General features: G+C 32.4%; 4 protein-coding genes across 4 annotated transcripts; 1 reads left to right on the top strand and 3 right to left on the bottom strand.

Annotated features, from left to right (window-relative positions):
* Positions 1-4,192: 4,192 nt before the first annotated feature.
* LOC131669182 (ionotropic receptor 75a-like) lies at positions 4,193-8,401 on the bottom strand. The gene is made up of 11 exons (XM_058943891.1): positions 8,221-8,401; positions 7,993-8,153; positions 7,338-7,649; positions 7,152-7,276; positions 6,910-7,080; positions 6,742-6,845; positions 5,322-5,450; positions 5,026-5,237; positions 4,732-4,890; positions 4,546-4,661; positions 4,193-4,481 (listed from the first exon to the last, which is right to left on the bottom strand). The coding sequence occupies exons 1-11, from the start codon at positions 8,399-8,401 to the stop codon at positions 4,193-4,195; spliced, it is 1,959 nt and encodes a 652-aa protein (XP_058799874.1).
* Positions 8,402-13,737: 5,336 nt separating this feature from the next.
* Positions 13,738-19,915, top strand: LOC131669181 (uncharacterized). The gene is made up of 5 exons (XM_058943890.1): positions 13,738-13,992; positions 14,271-14,440; positions 14,747-14,855; positions 18,520-18,720; positions 19,197-19,915. Exons 1-5 carry the CDS (start codon positions 13,791-13,793, stop codon positions 19,355-19,357), a joined length of 843 nt encoding a protein of 280 aa, XP_058799873.1. The 5' UTR covers positions 13,738-13,790; the 3' UTR covers positions 19,358-19,915.
* On the bottom strand, positions 15,351-16,391 carry LOC131669159 (ejaculatory bulb-specific protein 3-like). The gene is made up of 2 exons (XM_058943853.1): positions 16,082-16,391; positions 15,351-15,691 (listed from the first exon to the last, which is right to left on the bottom strand). Exons 1-2 carry the CDS (start codon positions 16,287-16,289, stop codon positions 15,525-15,527), a joined length of 375 nt encoding a protein of 124 aa, XP_058799836.1. The 5' UTR covers positions 16,290-16,391; the 3' UTR covers positions 15,351-15,524.
* A 368-nt stretch (positions 19,916-20,283) lies between the features above and the next one.
* Positions 20,284-21,493, bottom strand: LOC131669158 (allergen Tha p 1-like). The gene is made up of 3 exons (XM_058943852.1): positions 21,416-21,493; positions 20,849-21,028; positions 20,284-20,623 (listed from the first exon to the last, which is right to left on the bottom strand). Exons 1-3 carry the CDS (start codon positions 21,420-21,422, stop codon positions 20,412-20,414), a joined length of 399 nt encoding a protein of 132 aa, XP_058799835.1. The 5' UTR covers positions 21,423-21,493; the 3' UTR covers positions 20,284-20,411.
* Positions 21,494-21,589: the final 96 nt, after the last annotated feature.

Here is a 21,589-nt window from a genome sequence, read left to right as displayed (position 1 = left end):
TATGACTCTATCTCTCTCTCTCTCTCTCTCTCTCTCTTTCTCTTTCTCGCTCTCTGCTTTCTCTGCTTTTCTCACAAGAGGTCGCGTGTCGAAGAAGAAAAAAGGTTTAGTTCAGATTCAGCATTGAACATTTTCGGACGTATTAATCGCTCGCGAGAGAATTAAAAATTTCAAACAGTAGTCATTCAATAGTATCGCATAAAGAATTTCTGTTCGCGAGTCCTCCGTGTGCGCGGTCGCGACACGCATCCTTTCATCTTACAATTTAATCCTTTTTTTCAATTCTATTTCTCTATCATCATTCCCCCCATTCCAATTATTTCTATTTTCGATTTCCGACGTGACGTGCACTCATAATATTCAACGCATTCAACCGCTGCTTCGCAGTCCATTCAACAAAATCAATTGATAAACCGCTGCTTCGCAGCTTATACGAATAAACAATAAATTCATCAACCGCTGCTTCGCAGCCTACTCAAATAAACGGACAACCAACAATTTACACACACACGCATACACACAACAACATCGCACATCATTCTCTGTAACCTTCATTTAATTTCCGTTCGAGGGAGTTTTGCCTGGCAACAGGCTTTCTTCCTTGGAGCCAAAATTATACATCATTTGGCTCCTAAGTGTTCTTTTAATTTGACACCTTTTCCATACCACAATTTCCTATCAAGTCCAAAATACGAATGAGATATTAATTTCAAAAAAAGGGGGAGGAAGTAAAGAGTTTTTTTTCTTCGCGTTGAAGTAAAGGAACAACGGCTAGAGCTTTACGTTTTAAGCATACAAATTTCAAAAAATTTTCTAAATAAATTAGCGGGACCGAATGCGCCAAAATCAATTCACTGCAGTATTTGATATGAAATATCGATTTGTAATTCTTATTATTGTTGATGTATGTCCAAAGCTAAGCTTTACAATAATAATATCCAATAAATGTATAAGTCCTACCAATAAATGTAATAGTAGTGCATTCAGATTACTTTATTGTATTATTTTACGGTTAAGCCGTTCAGGCAATATATGCTTATTGTCTTTTCAATGCAAACAAATTGTCTTATTAAGTTCAGTTAATTTAATTAATTGAATATAAATTGATGTCAAACACCTCGGTGTATTATTTAGTGCTGATTTATTCATAACAGTGACCCACATAAATACATAGTCAGTCAGACCACGAATGAACTAGCTTCACTTTCACACCCATCTCCTTTTATAAGAAGAATTACTGAATGATACAGCGACTTATATATAAATTTACTAATTTCATTATATTGGGAAAAGACAAGCCCGATAAAAAAAAAATACGGGAGTTATATACAAAATTGACTATAATAATTGTAAAAAATCGTATGTCAGACAAATAGGCAAACAACTAAAAAATAACATATACCATCATAAGCTTTATATGCAAAAATGACGTACACTAAGCTATAGCATAACATAATATAACCATCAATCATTTTATTTATTTTGATAGTATTACAATTTTAGACTTTGAAAAATGAAAGAAAAAGCGTGAATTTGCTGACATGTTACACAATTAGAACACATAAAATAATGTGAATAGACAGGCCAATACTATCAAACTTAAGCAATTTTATAAATTTGCTGTTAACGATATCAAATAATCTCTCAATAATATAAACAAATCTATTAGTTCTTTTAATAAGTCCATTTCTTCGAGATTAAGAAACAGAATAGTCTTTATCATGTCGTCATAGCTGTAATTGGATAAATGGATATTTAATACACTTCCATACGATTTTATATCCCTTTCTCTCTCTCTCTTTCTCTCTTTGCACTATATATAGAGATATATTATATAAACTCCTCTAGCTCACACTCATAACTACAGTAGACACGAGTGCAATGGCTGGAAAATTGCTAAAAATAACTCTAATTTCTATTCTGTCAAAACGTTTTTATTTGTTTTTTATTGTTGAATCGTGTTACTTGAAAAAATTATATACATTTTGCGGAAAAACACAAATGGAAATATTTTATGAAATCATTGTAACCAACTAAACATTTTGTTTCGCATGAAGTAAGCCTTTTAACTCATTGACGTAGTATGAAATTGTTGCGATTTATAAAAAAATAATTTTTGTGAATAATTACTTTTAGTCTTGATGAGGGCAATTTTGGATATCCCTGATATGTTGATCAAATAAAGACTTAATTGAAAAATTGCAATTCCTGCAATCGGACCGAGTACTTCAAAGGTAGACGCCGTACATCAGTGCCAAGAGGTTTAAAGTTATTCAGGGGCATGCTCATCATCGTGATTACTATATTTAATACGTAGCAAAGTATCTTCAAGAAGTATTTTAATTAAATTGTATTATGTCCTTATTTTAGTAAATAATATCGAGAATAGTATTTTTTTTATTTTTAATAAATATGCTGTTGTTATTTTTTCTAATAACAAATTTTGACCATTAATAGATTACTCATTGTGCTAATAGATATTTTATACTAATATTTAACCCTAATTTTATTCTCTCTTGTCCTTTTGTTTTTATTAAATCAGAGTGAAAAAAGAAAGAGATTCAAGTTAAAAGTTAGTACTGAAATAAGGTAGAGCTGTCTATAAATAAAACAAAAAACTATTAATGTTTATCGAAGAATGACGATCAAATTGAATTGTTTAGTTTGTGCTTCTGACATACATTATTATGGATCTGTATTTAATTTATGACAGTCTAATATTATCTATATTTTTCTATCAAAACTTTTGGTATTTTATATATTTCCGATATGACGTTCATTTTTAGCTTGGACCTGTAGTATAGTTAAAGACCATGGCTTTTTTCTTTTTCCCCGAAACAAAATCACTAGAAAATGTTCAATTTCCTTAATTATAGTTGCAATATAATCAAACCGGTTAAAATCTGAAAACATTGCTGGATTGAATACCATCAATTCAATCGATATTGATTGGGAGCGAAAACTCTTAGAACACTGTGGAAATCGATGGGTTCATACTTTTATTAGATCATCTACCAACTCATAATGTACCATTTACCATAATCTATTTGAAAATTTTAGTTTAGTTTTAAAAATAAAATTTTATTTATGCACTGTATATGCATTAAATTTATCAATAAATAATCATTTTTTAAATGGTCAATTTTTACTCGTTATCGAACTAATGTATTGAGGATAGTTTAATAGTACTTCGACTACATCACTTATATATTCTTAAATAAAAGCATCCTGGACGTAATAAATCAAAATGAAGAAGTAAAATTGATACATTTAACAATAAGTATGTACTTCGATTATTTGGTACACTAATCCAGTTTCACCACAAAAACCAGAGCCTCCCTCACGTACTTCCATATTCCACTTTTGAGATCATACCAGTATTTTCTTGTTTGCTTTACATTATGAAATATCTTCTTGTAGAAGTATAATTATATTGAATCGTCTTTTGTCTTCAAATGAAAAGAAATCATTATCTTCGAATTTTTTGCTGATCATAAAAATATTTACTAACCGACAAATGGAAGTGCATATATTCTATGTCTTCGTAGTCTACTTCTAGATCGCTGTCTGCTTCATTCCAAATCGTATTGATAAATCCTTTTGGTGGAGCTGACAATGAACCCCCCATGTTTGTTAAATAAAACTGAAACATCATAAGCGACCACACAAAAAATGCGAGATATACTATTTACTCAGAGAATAAATTTGATTTAATACTTGATTATATTTTATCAATAAAGATACAGAAGTATAGCAATTGATGACCTGTATATCGTATATAAGTCATAGCTATAGTTTATCAAGTATATGGTCTTCTATAAAAAAAAATAAGAAAGTATGATAGAAATTTAATCGAATGGAAAATTTTCTACGAGTAAAAGTTGTCTTTATTGCAACCAATATATCGAATGTATCCCAATCATCGTTCAAACTTCGCATTGAACGAATTTTTCAATATACCAATTTCGAAGTAACAAACGAATAGAAACCTTTTTAAAGAAATGTTTTTTATTATGTTGCATGATACTTTTAAAAAGTTAGCACATAAATATCAATTACTACGTTTTTTCAGCTTGGATACTTTTCTAAAGCTAATTTTTGTAGATCTAACTTACGATAATGTATTATTATAATCAATTTACTAATAAATAATTCTATTATTCTATTTTTCATTTTCTTATTAAAATTGTTTTTAAGCTTCAAGTTGTGATGTAGTTAATGAAGTTGTAGACTTGCTCTGACTGTCAACTTTTTCAGCTTTTAAGATTTTTCTTTGTGACGAGATCATAAGAAACTTTTCAACTGCTAGAATTATCGTAGCTACAACTGAACCTAATACGATCAAAAATAATGCTGGACTGAATTCCATCAATCCAATCGGTAATGGTTGTGAGCGAAAACTCTCAGGACACTGTGGACGCCGGTGAGTCCATACTTTCTTTAGATGGTCCACCAGTCCATGTTGTACCATTTGACGCAATCTATTTTTAGATACTCAGTTAAAAATATGAGTTATTGTACTGTTTGAAGGTGTAATACATTTACCCATAAATAAACATTTCCTTAAATGGCGAATATTTACTCATGATCAAACTAACATACTGTGGCTCGATTAATGGTACTTCGACTACATCGCATATTTGTTCTTGTGTAAAAGTATCCTGAGTACGAAACGGGATTAAAGGAAGTTAATTCAAAGTTAATCCAATATATATAATTTTCCCTTCTTACTTCGATTATTTGGTAAGCTGATCCAGTTTCACTGCTAAAAGCATAGCCTCCTTTGCTCACTTCCAGCATGCCGTTTTTTTGATGATCCCAGTGTTTCCTTTTCTGTACACTATAAAATTTTTTCTTGTAGAAGTATACTGTTTCCGGGTCATCTTTTGTCTAAAATTAACAAAATTCGTTACAATCAAACCCTTTTTACAGTACATGAAAAACCAATAATAAAATGGAAAAAGAACAAAATTTATTAAAAAATTATTAAATTTATAATGTTAAGTGTGGGCTCGCAATACAAACTGCAAAGGCATTGCGCTGCCAGGCAATATCTTCAAACCCAACTTCTAGATCGCTGTCTGCTAGATCCAGAAGAGTATTAATAAATCTTTTTGGTGGTGCTAATAATGAACCCACTATGCTGGCTGAATAAAACTGAAACATCATGAGCGACCACACAAAAAGCACGAGAAATGCTATTCTTCCTGAGAATAAATTTGGTTCAATACTTGATCCTATTTTATTTATAAACCAAAAGTTGATATTAGTTTTATGTTGTAATGACGCTGATATAATTAATCGAAAAATATATAGATTACCTTGCTGCGATATTGCTGCGACAATTGTAATCGTGGAGTCTGATGAGGCATCCGCAAGCCACATTTGATCTCTATGAGATTGATAATAATCATCAACTTTTACAACAATTATTAAAAAAATCCAAAAGAATATACTGTGACGTCGGGGTCACTCTCAGGTACGCTTGGAGCAAGCGTAAACTCAGGGTTGCTCTGATTTGGCTATCGTGTAACACACAAGCCGGGACGAGCAATATTGTTGCGTTGAGAAAACTGTATGCTAACGGGGAATGTAATAACCAAATGTTATTACGAACACACCAGACTCACGCTTAATGTGTTCTTAAGGGACTTTAATGGAAATTCACCAGACTCACGCTTAATGAATTTCCAAAAGAAAGGCGGATTACTTAAAGAAAGAAAAGGATAGCCAGGTTTAAGATTTTACTTACTTTTATTTTATCAATTTAGTTATTATTAATGTTGCGTTCTCTCTCTGCTCTTTGGCCTCTTTCTCTCTCTATATGTTCTGAATATAGTTGGGTGATTTGATGCTTGCTCCGGGACTCGCTCACTAGTAAAAACTTCTTATTACGGACTTCCTGGTGCTCACTCCGCACTTACTCTATCTGAACTTGACTTCCTCTAACTTAACTGACTGAACTGAGCTTAACTTCACTTAACTTCCTCTCCAGCCTTGTACAGAGCTTTTTATAAGCCGTGGGTGGTTGGGTGGAAATCCCTTTCCTCAGGCCCATGAAGCGATAACGGCTAAATTTTGTATTGGTCGGAAATTTTCTAATCATATCCAGAATTTCTTTATTGGTCTGTGGGCGTGAATTTTCAGAGAGAGAAAGGGCGGTCCCTTTTTAACTTGGGCCCTTTTCTCCAGAGATGGCTCTCGGAGTGCCACTTTTAAGAGCAAGAGTAACGCTATAGCTTATAATTACTTATACATAATTGTACTAAACTTAATTAATTATGACGATACATAGTGACTATTATGAACATTCAGAAAAATTCAAACCTTTTACGATTTATTATAAAATACATTATTGTTCTATTTATTGGTTATTCGGTGACAAAAAGGTGCGCATTATAATGGCTTACAAAATTGATGAAAATCTATTTAATATTACGGATATTTTCTTAAAAATCGGTGGGAAAAAAAAAGATAGATTGCATTTTTATGGTCCCCTTCCATTATCGGCGTGATAACACTTCACGATGTATACGCGATGATCGTAGGCCCCTGTCAACACATACGTGTGGGACAAAGCAGGATAGAGCGTTGATTGTAAGCTTGAGTACGCAGGCTCGGGCCACTATCAAAGTTTATATTTCGAATGCGTTTTCATCGTGGGAAATCAGGAAGGTTCCCACTCCGTTCGTCATATTTAATAATTAAATATAAAAAAAACTAAGTTATGGCTAGCCGTCACAATACTAATATTCAACGATAACATCCAGACATTTTTTTCTAACGGCTTCAAAAATTGGTTTCTTAAAGTATTTTTTTTAGGATGTCGAAAAAACATATGAGGCCTATTAATTAAAGGAAGAAAATTGTGTTAACAAATAATACAACTCATTTTATATACAAACTTACTTCAAACCGTATGTAGGAACGGTATATTCGACCAAACCTATTCTTTCCTCTCTTTGCTGAAAATAGCAAGCACTAGCATCAATAGTGCCCTTAATCATGTCACCGATGATTCCATTGAAAGTTCCATTAGTATTTCGATAACCCCAAGAGGTATCTAATTTTAAGTTTATTCTAATCAACATATATTAGTTTTGAAATATGTATTTATTTGTTTTAGTGTATTATAACGAGTTGCAATTTACGAGAAATTATATATGTCACGAAGATGCAGTACTAAACCATAATGATAACGTGTCACTGAATCTAGGTGACGATCTTTCGGAATTGCAAGGTATGTCTCCAAATCGGGTTCTGGTTTATTCGTGAGCTGAAAGAAATAAAATCGATTATGTTTGAAATAAATTTGTAAACATATTAACAAGACGTACAATCGTAGAAAAATTCAACGTTATTCCATGTAAATTTTGACGTCTCTTGAATTTATATTGGGTTAAGTAATTTTTTAATCCACTCTCTTCTTTCCAAAATCCCATTTTAGTGATGTTAAGTTTACCGCCGTGACGATAAGAGTAATTGTAAACATCGTAAAGGACATATGTATCTTTATAAGCCAAAGCTACTACAAATTCCGAATCAACTCTAAGCGGAAGTTCGCGTAGAATTATCGTTGGCACTTCAGGTAATGTCGTAACAGTAAGCCATACATATGATTCATTGAATAGTAAATTAGCAGCTGAAAACTTTAACAGAAATTTATTAGTTTTTCTTCTTATCACCGTTAATATTTGTTCTACAAATATGTTACACAAGAAAATCAAATTATAGGTGTTTGAAAAATAACAATAAAAATCATTACCGACAATTCGTGCGTAGGGACTGGACTTTACCTGTGCTCGAGCAATCGAGCATGTTTAAAATCTTGTCCCTCACACGTCATATCAAAAAATAAAGTTCGATACATAGGCGAAAAAGTGATTTCATTCTCGTGTGCTCTCTTCACTCTCGCTTTTTATGAGGGCAGGCGTCTACACGAGGGTAAAATTATTTTTCGCATTAGTGTCATAATGTACTATACAATAACACCTGCTTTAAAATATCTTGACTTCCTGGACAATCAAAATCAAGAACCACGCCAATTTTATAATAATCAGATTTTAAAAAGCTTCTAATATTGAAAATATCTTCAATAGCATGATAGGACATTTGAGTATTTTTCATAATGTGTTTAGTATATTTCAAAATATCTGTAAAGACCACAATAAAGTAAGTAGACACCCTTTACTAGAGATTTCTCTACTTCATTTTCATTACCTGCGTTATTCCAACAAGCAAACATGCTAATTTGCTGTACTTTTTTTTCAGCAAAATAATTTAAAGTAAATTTTTGATTTATTCGTTGACTTACGATTGGCATTATTTGTGGAATAAGTATAATTATTACCATTGTCCAGTTAATATTTAGAAGTAAATATTGCATACCAGATTTATGCATCTTAGCTTTTTTCTTGTTATAAAAGCACTAGAAAATATATGAAAGAACTATTTTATCTTTAGATATACATATTAGCACGTAATAAAATTAACCTAGTACTCTTAAATTTTCTGCATCATACATATAAACATACAACACACTTTGTTATCTTACTTGGCTAGACATATGTTCGCAAGATATAAGTAACATTAAAAAAATGTTACTCCTCGAAAGAATCGTTGTTTTAATATTTGTCAACAAAATAGTTTATGTCTACAATGAATATGATTTTCGTAGATTATAAAATAAGATTTTTAAATAATATGCCCCTGTATTATTGCTAACCTTTCTACACCGGCGAACACAATATATATATAAAAGGTATCTAGTTACAGTAAATATTATTGAAGAAAAATAAGTTTGATAATAATAACTTTTATATATGAAATGATAATATTTTTTTATTTATTGTATTTATCAAGTATTGTTACCTTCAACTTAAGCGTAAAAGTTCAAGCTGCTTATATGATGAGTTGAAATGAGACGCGCATTCATGATGCATTTAATATTCAAATGAAATTCATATTTAAACAAGGGTTGGGAAAAATATACAGTTTCGTTTATTATAACATACAATAACTTCCATCACAGTATTTCTCTTATTGTATAGCCATACGTTCATAATAGATAGCTTACTTACGCGTAAATGTACATCAATAATAGTAGTTTAATCAATACATGCTATGCAGCCCTCTTGAGACTTACTCGTAGAGAAGCAATGTCTGTATTCCAAATACATGAAAATGTCGTAAGCTGATTATACGGAACTTTAAAATATTCTAAGAACTTTTAAGTAAGTATAGATTAAACAATAATTTTTTTAAATAAAAACCAAAGAAATGTTAGAAATGCATTATTATTAATATTGTTTGCTTCTGTAGTACATGCAATATATGGCTCTCTATTTGAATGATAAAGAGTTCACCTATTTTATATTTTTATTGGATTATCAGACTAAACACTTAACTTTAATTTCACAATTAACAATTGTTAAATCTTAACAATTGTTGCAAGTTCTTTTTAAAATTTTAATTTTTAGATACTTGTTTTATTGGAAACCTTCAATTTTCAACTATAATCAATAGACAGCATCTTTATTATTATTGTTGTTGTTGTTGTTGTTACTTTAAAAACTATTTTTATGTGGAACGCTGCAGAGGTACACTATAGGTATCTGTACGCACTAGTCTTGATTCCCTATAGTCATGAGTGATTAAATCTGCCTCTTTGGTGCGGGAGGACGATTTATTTACATGCATCATGATTGGACTTATAGTTTAAGGTGGAATCCGAATCACCGAAATATCTTACGGTAAACATTTTTTTTACGTTACTGTGTAAATCCATCGTATTTTGTGAATATTTCCATATAAATACTGATATATTTAAAATAAAAAGAAACTACACTTATGCAAAATACTCTGAAATAAATATTTTTCGGTCAAGCATAAGATTTATATTTATAATGAAATAAATGCTAATATTTTAATTTTCTATGCAATTGAACAATTGCTATTTATTAATATTCAAATAATATAATTTTTGTTTTATATATACTGAATAATATTAACTTTTTCCAATAATTACTAGATAGTTGCCTTCAACCAAATATTAATAATAATGTATAAAAATTAAATCAAGGTTTATTCATTTGTCATATTATGTAAATTGCATAATACGATTAGTAGTGATTAACCAGTTTCTGCGGGATTAGGTTCGCAAGGTAAAATTTTACATCTTTTAGAGATAGTGACCGACTGACCTTCATTAAGAAAAGTCACGAATATTTTGGTACATGCAAGTCTTTGAAAGTTCAAATATCGATGAAGGTTGGATTGGCATAAGGACGTGTGTCTCTTTAAATTCACTTTAAATGTAACGCTTAATGTGCGATAGTGTAAAAAAATTTTTTTTTTCTTCCAGTTATGGAAATGCTATTTTTCTTTTTCATTGTGTCAATTTGTTTTAAATTAAGCATTAATTTATTTTTATAATAATAATAATGATAATAGCTAAAATTCGAAAAGTCGAACTATTAGACGATGATCTATTGCGGTTATTTAATTAAAGTATTGATTATCGTCAACTCATTTTGAAATATATTTTTATAAAAACTCGTAATAAATACGTAAAGATGTGTTCTTATTTTGATCAACTTATGAAAAAAGAGAGTTCGCATCTTTTTCTACTTAAATGTAACAGGTGTTTCGTACATATGTAATTAATAATTTTTTTGCTTTAAATTATGTTCAAATTCTAGAATAATGTCAACTTTGATTTCTTTTTGCCAGTGGTGAGTAAGAAGGATATGTTATATAAACTTGACTTTGAGAAAAATGACTGCATGATTGACGCAGTATTATCAAATACATAAAAAAATTTGTAAATTTTAATATTAATATACGATAGTACTAGAAAATAATTTTCAGAATAATAATAACTATACTTTGAATATATGTGTACTCTAATTCTGCAGTATAATATATAAAGTAATATTACAGAAATGAAGTATGCGCAAAATATACTGTAATTGAATACAAACAATTAAAATTAACACTATACTCAGCGGTGAAAAATTACTTGATTAAAATACGCATATATAAACAAAATAATGAAATTTTCATTTTTTTATTATTTATAGGTCACCTGTCATCTCCTTATAGGCTCATAAACTCAAGGCCAACGATAAAGTATTCACAGTAGTTTGCATTGGTTCCTACATCTGACGTTTTTTTTTAAGATTATTTTTTTAGGATTAAGAAACTGCATAAAAAATGTTATACTTCTCCTTGATAAATTGATAGGTGACATAGTCACGTTTACTGCAATTGAATTTTTTTCTAATTATTTTGCCTTATATCCTCATTTAATTTTATATTACTCACCCAGACATTTGAATTATTTAGAAAAATATTATGTAGACAGTGATTTACTTTCATTAACCATTAAAATTGTGTTATTGTGCTATTATACTCAGGACTTTGGTAATCGGCGTACATGACAACCTTGCATGCAGTGAGTATGAATTGTTCTTCTATGAGCATCTTCGTTCTTCTTCAAAATATATAAAAGCAAATATTTTATGGTAGATCTGAAGTTGATTAATTTAAATGATATATAATATACTATAGTTCCGTACATGTACAGTAAAGAGATATTTTTATTGAGACTTATTGTGCGCGCGTGTGTATGTGTAATTAAAATATATTGAAAAATATATGTGTATGCTAGGAAGTCTTATTTTCGTCAAATGAGTAATGTTGGCTGAAAAGTTTCAATATTCCTGCCACATATAATAACAACATTTTAATGATGTCAGTTTTTAATGGAGTTTCCTATTATAAAATAAATATAAGATTTTAAGTCATTATAAAACTTTGATGATCTAGTTTCCATGTTTATGAATAAAAATCAAATCAATAACGTAATAATAATAGTGATATAGTAAATGGCTGACTTTTAACGTTTATAGTAGATGTTGTAATTTTTGATAATTGGGTTATTATGATGCTCCTGACAACGCAATAAGGAATAAAAATTAATCTTGTACCTTCTTCGCAGTTTTTTTTCTGATCGACTCTGATATTTGGAAAGGCATTCGTTATATTTCTCAATTAATCAAGTCGTGATTCACCAGAAACTTGATGACTGGAATAATAATTGGCAAATAGAAATAATAAAACACGTATATTGCGTCAAAGACTTACTTATACACAAAAAGGTTTTATAAAAAAAGCATGAACAGTACTAAAAAATTTGGCTAGCTACATTGGCTAAATGCTACCTGATTCAACGGCAAACAGCATGTTGGCAAATTCTTCCACTTTCAGTTTGAGCGCAACATAATTATTTCAAAAAATTTAATTTTAATTTTTAGTAAATAGAATAATTCGCTATTAGAGTTCAATTACGAAATAACTTTGTGATATAGGGAATTCCGTAATTTATACAATCCATAGTTAGGTAGCTAAAATATCTACTTACATTATTCAAATAATTATACACAGAAAATACGTACGTACGAAACAAAATACTTTATATAGAAAACAAAATGATATTTTCGGGTTGTTTTTTGAATAATAAATAAATTTGTATTTATCTCCGTGCGGAAAGTGCGTTTTTCTCGCATGCTCGGCAAAAAACGTACGTTGAAAATCGCACTTTCCACACGTCGTATCAAAAAATACTCGCTTCGCTCGGGCGTAAACGCTACACGAGACTAGAATCTACTTTCCCGCACTTGTATCGTAATGTACTAAAATTATACCGCAACTTCCAAAGTAAGGAAAATACAAAACCAAACTCATATTTCAAGGGTGAACGCTAAATTTGAACAAAATTAACTTGAAAATTATGATAAACAAAATTACTTAAAAAATATGGAAACTTGAAAAATATTTATAAGCTTCTTATTAATTCAATTAAGATGAAATTTAACAATAACTTTTATAATTAGATGCACAATGTATATATAGAATAAAAACAAACAAAAGGCAAAAATATGGTCAAAAAAGAAAATTTTCTTAATCAAGCGCCGTTTTAAGGCTTCTTCCAGAAGGAAGTAAAATGTAACAATTTTTCATAATTTATTTTCTAAATCACGTATAAACGTTGCTTTCTCAAGACATGCTCTGAAAAATATGTAATTAAATAGAGAGAGTATGGACAAATACTCTTAAATTAATCATTATTGTAAATATTATACATGTTTCTATTTATTTGTAATATAAATGGGATAACAATAAATATCAATGGTTAATTGATGAGTAATGATTTTATATTAATTCATAATATGACATTGCGAAAAATAATTTTATTTGTCCTTTGATCGACAATGTAATGACAAGATCAAATAGTATTTTTTGAAATCAATGCCGATTTTCTGGCTAATTAGGATTCAGTTCCTGATCGATTAGTCGCAACGTGGATGCAGTGAGTCGTAAAAACTCGAGAATTAGCAAACACATAATTTAAGATTCACGCTTAGAAATGATCCTTTTTTCGTCTCGTTTGGCTGAGTTCAAATACGTTATAGCCTATAACGATAGAAAATTAATTGATTGCTACTCTACCCGTATCTCGACGTAATACTATCACAACAGTCTGATCTCGAGCACGGACACAGAATTTTTTTAGCATCATGTCTATGTATCACTTAGCCTCGCGTGCACCAAAAAAATAAAAAAACTTAACACCTTGTCATTGCTGCCTCCTTCCATCCTCTTTCCTGCTATGAAACATCAGTTGATAGATTACTTACAAGGCAGCTAAGTATATATAGTATCGATCTTGCATCGATCTACTAGTAAACTTTGTCGTAGCTTTGCAAGAATAAGGTGCTCCAGTTAACATGGCCAAATCAAAGTACTTGATAATTTTCGTGGCATGTCTGGCTGTTAGTTCGTACGCCGAGGAGGAAGAGCGTTACCCTGACAAGTACGATCATCTCGACGTCGACGCTATTCTTGAGAACGACCGACTTCGAAATCAGTATTACAAGTGCTTCCTGGATACTGCACCATGCGTAACCGCGGATGCTATTTTCTTCAAAGGTTTGATTCGCTCTCATACATACTTGTTATGGAATTATTAGCATTAACATTTATTATATATTTTCTTCAAACACATACTCTACCACTTTTCTTTAATTTTTTTATAAACTTTTATTTGATTATGACAATGTCGATCAAGTTGTAAAATCTACTTTACATTTATTACTCAACTTTCATAATATAAAAAGAAAAATGTATGCTAAAATTATAAATTAATACGGCTAAATCAATAGTTGCGTGATACGCACCCTACATTTTTATAAATTTTACTCTTCTAGAACGTATCCCTGAGGCAATAGTGACAAAATGCCGTAAATGTACCGATAAACAAAAGGAGGCCTTCAATAAAATAGCAATTTGGTTTGATGAACATGATCGTGAAGGCTGGGAAGCTATCATTCGAAAAGCCGTGAGCGATTTCCAAAAGAAAGCTCTTTTGAGGAAAATGGCTTCGTAGTTTAAGTACTCCTAGTGGCTTGTGTTTTCTAACAAAAAATAAAATAAAATAAAATAATAAGCATTGTTTTATTAGAACATTTTGTTTATTTTACTTTGGCTAAGATATTATCCTTTCATTAACCATAAAGTTCCCAATAGAAAGGAATATTCAGTCATCTATTTTTTCTATATATTTTGACAGATTTGTAAATGGAAATTTTTTAATATTATTTTATTTTTAAATGATAACTAATTCACTTTTTTACCTCACATCAATATAGATTTTCTCAAGTTATAATTTCATCGTTGTGATTAGATTCGATATCTCATAAATGTAGAAATATTCAACTGTACTAACATTACAAATGTTTATCAGACTAGGAAACCTACAATCTTCTGCATTGCAAATAACTTTAGTTTGAGAAGTGAGTAATTTAACAATATTCAGTCAAATTTTTTATTTTACTAAGCAGTAGTTTTCTCTGGAAATGCAATTTAATCAAATGTACTCGACAAATTAGAATTCATATAGAATATTACTTTTTTTTAATTACATTAAAGACACAAATTTGCAAAAATATTTGTTGAATATATTTATATTGTGTATAAAAAAGTTAAATAAAGATAGTGCTATCTACTAATTCTAAGAAAATGTAGAAGTCAGAAAACACGTACGAAGACACTTACGTAATTTGAGAAGGGGCAATTAAACTGAATGATGGTATAATTTCCTGAAGTAATCATTTTCATTACATAGGGATGGCAAATATTGAATAAAAATTAGTGAAGATTGCAGATTACCATGTTGAGTGTTCTCATAAGTTTCAATAAGAAAGTAATATAAAAGATATTTTTCAATTTGATAATTGTAACTTTTAAATTTCCTAGAACTGAAAGGGTTTTATGAAAATATAAAATTTTATAAACAGAGATAATTCAGTTCCCTTATTTGTTATTTATTATTGATAATATATAAGCGTGTATAAATAATAATACTGGTGGTAAACCGACAGAAATTTACAAAATGAGGCATGCGTCGCTAAGTATTGATCTTAAAATTAAGGCGTAGTTTACATTATTTTTCTTCACATCGCTTAAAAGTTGAGTCCTTGTTTCCTGGCATCATTGATAGTTTTTTCGATTAAAGCATTCCATTCTTGAGGACTGTTGTCAACGAACCAACTAACTATCTTTTCAAACATTTCCAATTGTTTTTGGGTGCAGTATTTGCAAGACGTGACTACAGCCTCCGGCGCATGACCTGTGAATATGATTATTATATCGTTTATTTCTATTTTAACCTTCGATTTCGCTTAAAAATTTTTTTTATCGCTACTCCTTCATTTATTTATTGATTTTATTGTATCCATGGGCAAGGTGCCCTTTCAAGTGACTATTTTTGAAATTGTCTTGCACAGTAATGTGTGAAACACGAGCAAAACTAGTTTGCAAACAGTTGCGTCAGCCTCTGCGCGAAATTACCCTCCCCCCTCCCCCCTTCCTCACCTCTTAGTGCACAAATTTCATCTACCGATTAACGTAATTATTGAATGGTTTTCCTGTGCATAATTAACCTGACAAAGGAGATGGCAGGCAAACCGATAGTCTAGCAAATCGACACAAGAGCAACGACTGAATCACAGATACTCACCCTTGAAAAAGATGGCAGCCTCATTAGGGCAGGGTCCAGTATCCATGAAACAGGCATAGTAAATGTTGCGTTCGGCATCGTTATGGAGGATCGCCTCGACGTCGAGGTCGTCGTATTTGGAATCGTATTTCTTGTCGGCTCCAGCAACGCCGACGACGTGCAGCAGGATGGCCGCAGCAGCCACGATCAGCGATCGTTTCGGACTCATGCTAGGTAGTATACCTCCCTGACTCGGGCTCTCGCTTTCTTTACTCTCCTCTTGTGGGGTCGTCCGCTCGCGAAGACGCTCTGGCACGCTGCTGCGCTCCCGATGGATGGATATATAGACTGCGCGCAGTATCGGATGCCGTCTAATCGACGGTTTACCCAGCTAAGTGCATGAAATTTGACGAATCGTTGCAAATATCCACGCTCGCAGCGCAAGTCACGGCTCTTAAATATATATTTTAGGGGCGCGAGTGACTACTTGCGGCCGTGGAGTGTTTGCACTAGCTATTGTTCATTGCGGATGTTGTGCGTGGTCGGACTGTTTTTTGACCAGCTTTTTTTGGATGGAGAATTTTCCGGACACCGTGACGTCGATTAAGCAGCAGCGAACACGCAGCGAGATCTGTAGCCTCTTTCGTTCGTCAACATGTCGTGATTCACGTCTGGAAAATCAGCTCATTCATGTTAATTACAACAAATTCTTTTACCGAGAAAATAATCAATAGGACATTTTATGGTACAATTTTTCGTTTGAGTAGCAACAAATCTTTCAATTTTGTTTAAAATATATAATTGACGAACTGAAAATTTCCGGAAAATTCGACTGTTTACTTTCAAGCCAGAGCTTAACGATTGTATAAATATTTTCAAAGAACTTAGTCTGCGACACGAGTTAGATAAATATTAATATAGTTCAACAAGTTGGAACTTCACTAGTGGTTAAGTTTACTAATCTTTGTACAATTTGAAAGCGTAGGAAGAACAAAGAAGTATCGCTCCTTTTTCACAAAGGCTACTGTTATAGAGAAAATGTCGGTGAATCTAGCTACATTTACATTTACATCGGTTGAATACCTACCTGTATAAAGAACTATGTGCGATGGTTGCTAATTTTACGTTGTCCGAAATTTCTTGCTAACCGAAATTTTTATTGACTAAAATTATAAGTTTTTATTTAAAATAATAGAATCATTAAATCTTATTCTACTTTAATCGATGCTAGAACCGTTCAAGTATATCTTATTTAATTAACGGTAGTTGATTGATATGATTGATTGAAAGAGTCGTGACTGAAATAATATTTAAAGAAAGCCATAATGTTCGAAGAAGATAGATGCTAGAAGATAAGTTACTTGAAACTTTGATCTCTGCATAACATGATTATATAACACAAAATACTATTAAAGTTATTTTAGTAGACTATTGAAGAAATTTTTGCTGGAAAAAACATCCAGATGAAATCTAGTAACAATAATAAATGGTTTTGAATTAATTATTTTAAAAGTTGTCTTTCCTTGGTCGTTTCGACAGTTTCACATATGGAAATTCCCACTATAATACGCATTAAACTAAAAAATCCACAGTTGCGTAAAATATTGTAGATGCATAATTCAAATTTGTTTGTAGTATTTTTGCTATAAAGTGACATAAGAGTGTCAAATATGTTTACTACCACTGTATTCCGAATACATTCATTCTGTACCTAAAATATTTGATACTGTAAAAGCCTCTTGGTTAAAAATCGAATTACTCTGTAATGACTTTATAATTATTCAGATAATTTCGAAATCTGCGTGATGCTCGACGCTGCAGCAATTCACGTATTTGCGTTGAATGTTGGATGAAGTACACACCTTATGTAAGACCAACCAATCAATGTTCGATTATAATTGATTCATCGATCATAAGATCGCGTGGTCGAGTGATTGCCTTGGAAGTCATAGAGACGTTTATGATGAGCCATCCACGATCGCAGAAATTTGACAAGAAAACGCAAAATGTCGCGAAAACTGAGCGATCGCTATCTAAAAATCGAAGCATCGCGAAAAGTATCGGAAAAAGTCAGTCGCATGTGAGGAAGCAGTTGCACGCGACATGGCCAGTCATTGGAATTCCACATACCAGGAGAGACAAGTGTATCTGGTAGTAAGCGAAACCGCGTAACGATCGATAAAGCATGTTAAAGTCCGAGCTACCACGATGACCCTGAACGGTGACTGTGACCCCCGGTCTCATCCTTCGCGCCAATGGCAATAGGCGCACTTGTTACTTCTTCCGCCATTTGCGTGGAAAAGAAAGAGAAAAAAAGGTACGAAAATGCTGACGTCAGGCGGCTCGTTGGTTCAGGCGATGTATATATAAAGCGGCTGGATCTTACAATCGCAGATTCATTACGGTTGCAATCGCGAACGCGCTTCGACCGATCGTCTGGACCAACTGACCACATACAGCTATGGTTGTCAAAGTTTTATTGCTCTTGGCGCTTTGTGCCCTCGTGACCATCACTCACGCCGACGAAGAGATCTACTCGAATAAATATGATTTCGTCGATGTCGACAGCATCCTCAAGAACGATCGGCTAAGGAATCAGTATTACGAGTGTTTCCAGGACATTGCGCCTTGCCTTACTCCTGATGCCAAGTTCTTCAAAGGTAAGCTTTTACAATTGGTTTCTTTTTATCGACTCAGTTATTTTTATCTTTCTGATGCTGTCAATTTATTCGAGTGAAAGTCACCGGGAACAGAAGCCAACAACTGTATTGATAAACTGATTTCTCGGATAACACCTATGACTATACATATCTTTACAAATCAATTCTTTCAGCAATTCATTACGCAGTTCATTATAACATTGTTACGTAAATTAAATTATTCGTTGTAGAACTGGCAACAATTTATCGTTTCTAATTAAGAAAGCTTGAATTTTTTTCCCTCAACGCGGATGCAAGAAAATTTGAAATTCTGCGCGATCAAATTCAAAATTACAACAACACTTCGCGATTTTAACAAAGATTGTTTGAATCAATCGGTTGGCGAGGTAGCTTGCTATGCACGATACGACTGACAGCATAACGCGAGGAAAAATTGCCTTACGACAGCTGATGAATTGCTTTCGTTTGTTTTGCAGACAAGATACCCGAAGCTCTAGTCACAAAATGCAGAAAATGCACAGACAGGCAGAAGTACATGTTCGAGCGAATCGTGACGTACTACACAGAAAACGAGCCCGACAAGTGGGCATTGGTCATTAGCAATCTCATCAAGAAATATGAAAAGAAACATTTGTGAATTCTCGCTGAATCGTCAAAGTTTGCCTGAGGGAGAGAGAGAGAGAGAGAGAGAGTTGAATGAATGATCCGAGCAAATAACCTTTGAGCCGTTTACCCGCGATGAGCATAATGAATACGAAATTGTCGGCGCGTCTGGTCGCGCCGTAAAATAATCATCACGTCAGATATAATACTCTTCGTCCATATCTCGGGTGCGTAGTGCCACTCGTTTACAGACATAACCACGTCTAGAGAAATAATACTCGACCCAATGACACCGGGTAAGGCGGACGCCAGCTCAAATCAATTATTCATGCGAGCCGCATGAGTAATTAGTATATTAGAACGTGGTCATTGCGTAGCTTCTCGGCCCAGAGGCGAGTCGATTTTTTCTCATTCGCGGAGTCCTCTTAGCTCTTAAATGTGCGAGTACGTGCGCGTGATCAATTAAGTAAAATTTACTCTTTATTTTGCCTTCGTTGCCGCCGTTTCTTTTCTAATTGTATTTTCGTTTTTCAGTGTTTTTTTTTATTTATACATGTTAATTGAATAAAATTATGTTTGTATGCATTCGAAATATACGTTTTACTGACCTTGCATACACGTTCCTTCTCTGTCAATTTCCTATCATTGAATATTGAAATCGAACGAGTTTCGATTCAATGGGTCATTTAAATTAAGATTTTATTTCAAACGTTCACAATTTTTGTACAGTTAGATCACATAGATCATTAACTCTTGAACAATGTTCCGGTTTTTTTTTTATCCTAGCTTGCCTTGCTTTAAAATTATTTTGCAAATATTTTTCCAGGCAAAGGAAACAATTCATTTGTTATTATTCAATTGTACAGTTAATTCAGTAATGTATAAATACGGAATTCCTGCAACAATATATCTGAAAGTGAATATTAGGTGAATTAATAATTACCAATCAGTGTTTTTATTTAAAAATATATTTAACGAATCAACGTATTGAGTTTTAGATCTTGCACATAAAATTGTGAATAAGTAAATATCATGAACGTAAAATGGACAATATAATATATAGTTGAATAATGCGATCGAAAGCTGAATCAATCGTCGGTTTCAGATTCGTCTGGACAGGAATCCATTAAGGTGCTAAGTTGGTTTCGGTACTTTTCTTCTGGATCGTACTTAACCAGAAAATCGCCCCAAAGGTCAGTGAATTTTTCTTCCTGCATTTTGAAGAGCATTTGGCACACAAGCTTCTTCATATTTAGCGAACATTTTACACAGTTGGTTGACATGAACTCAGGTATTAGTCCTGATAAACATTCGATAATAATAGTAATTAAATTACTTGGAAAATGGCACTACAAGAAAAGTTTTAAAAGGTAAAGAGTAATATGTGGTCAGTTAACCATATTTACAATTATGTACAATGCATGGTAAAATGAAAAAGATAACAATGTTTAGGTTCAATTTCAAACGATTAATTTGTTCAAGCGATAAGCTCAATGTAGTGAACAACTTCTAGTAAGGAACTCACTTTTGAATAGTTGAGCGACTGCCGAACATGGACCTTGGTCAAGGAAGCATTTGACATAAAACATCATTGAAGAATCGTTCCTGAGCACTTCGTTTATGCGAGAGGTAATGTTGAAATTGCCCGCCTCCACGCACACCACAACCAGCAGTACCAGCCAAGCACTGCTGCGGATGTTTTTCGCTATTTCATAGACGAACGATTACACACGTCAAATGAAAGATCACGATTGATCTTTAGACACGCGCGCGTGGAATAGCACTTGTATTGAGAGTCGGCACTTCAACAAACGATAGGCAGCAACGTTATGTTTTCGCTGAACATTCTAATCAGAATGAATTATTCAAAAAAGTTTTTCTTCGCCTCTCGACTACTTTGTTTTTCAAAAACATTGATTTTTAAGAGTTGTACGTCGGGAGTCCAGTGCCGATATTTTGTAATGAGACGAGCGTTAACAATATTTCATGAAAACAAGTCGGACATTTTTTCCCACTGTCATATTTATATTAGCACATCGACACGGTTCCAAAGCAAGAAGCACAATGACAACGTAATTATTAGTAGTCAAACCTGTCATTTTGCTGCAGCTCGACTGGTTTGATCACAAAAAACACTGACATAAATCCACACTGGACCAGTAGCATCGAGCTGAAACTTTATATATGCATATAAAAATTATCTATCAGAAAGACGTTACGACTTATCGGTAAGTGACAGCTCCTTAAAGGTTGACGAGCACGTCGC

The sequence above is a fragment of the Phymastichus coffea genome, unplaced genomic scaffold, assembly GCF_024137745.1.
Source record: "Phymastichus coffea isolate CEN01 unplaced genomic scaffold, Cenicafe_Pcof_1.1 PCOF00087, whole genome shotgun sequence".
Lineage (NCBI taxonomy): Eukaryota > Metazoa > Arthropoda > Insecta > Hymenoptera > Eulophidae > Phymastichus > Phymastichus coffea.
Note: the sequence above shows the minus strand (reverse complement) of the source record. Positions and strands in the feature narration are given on the sequence as shown.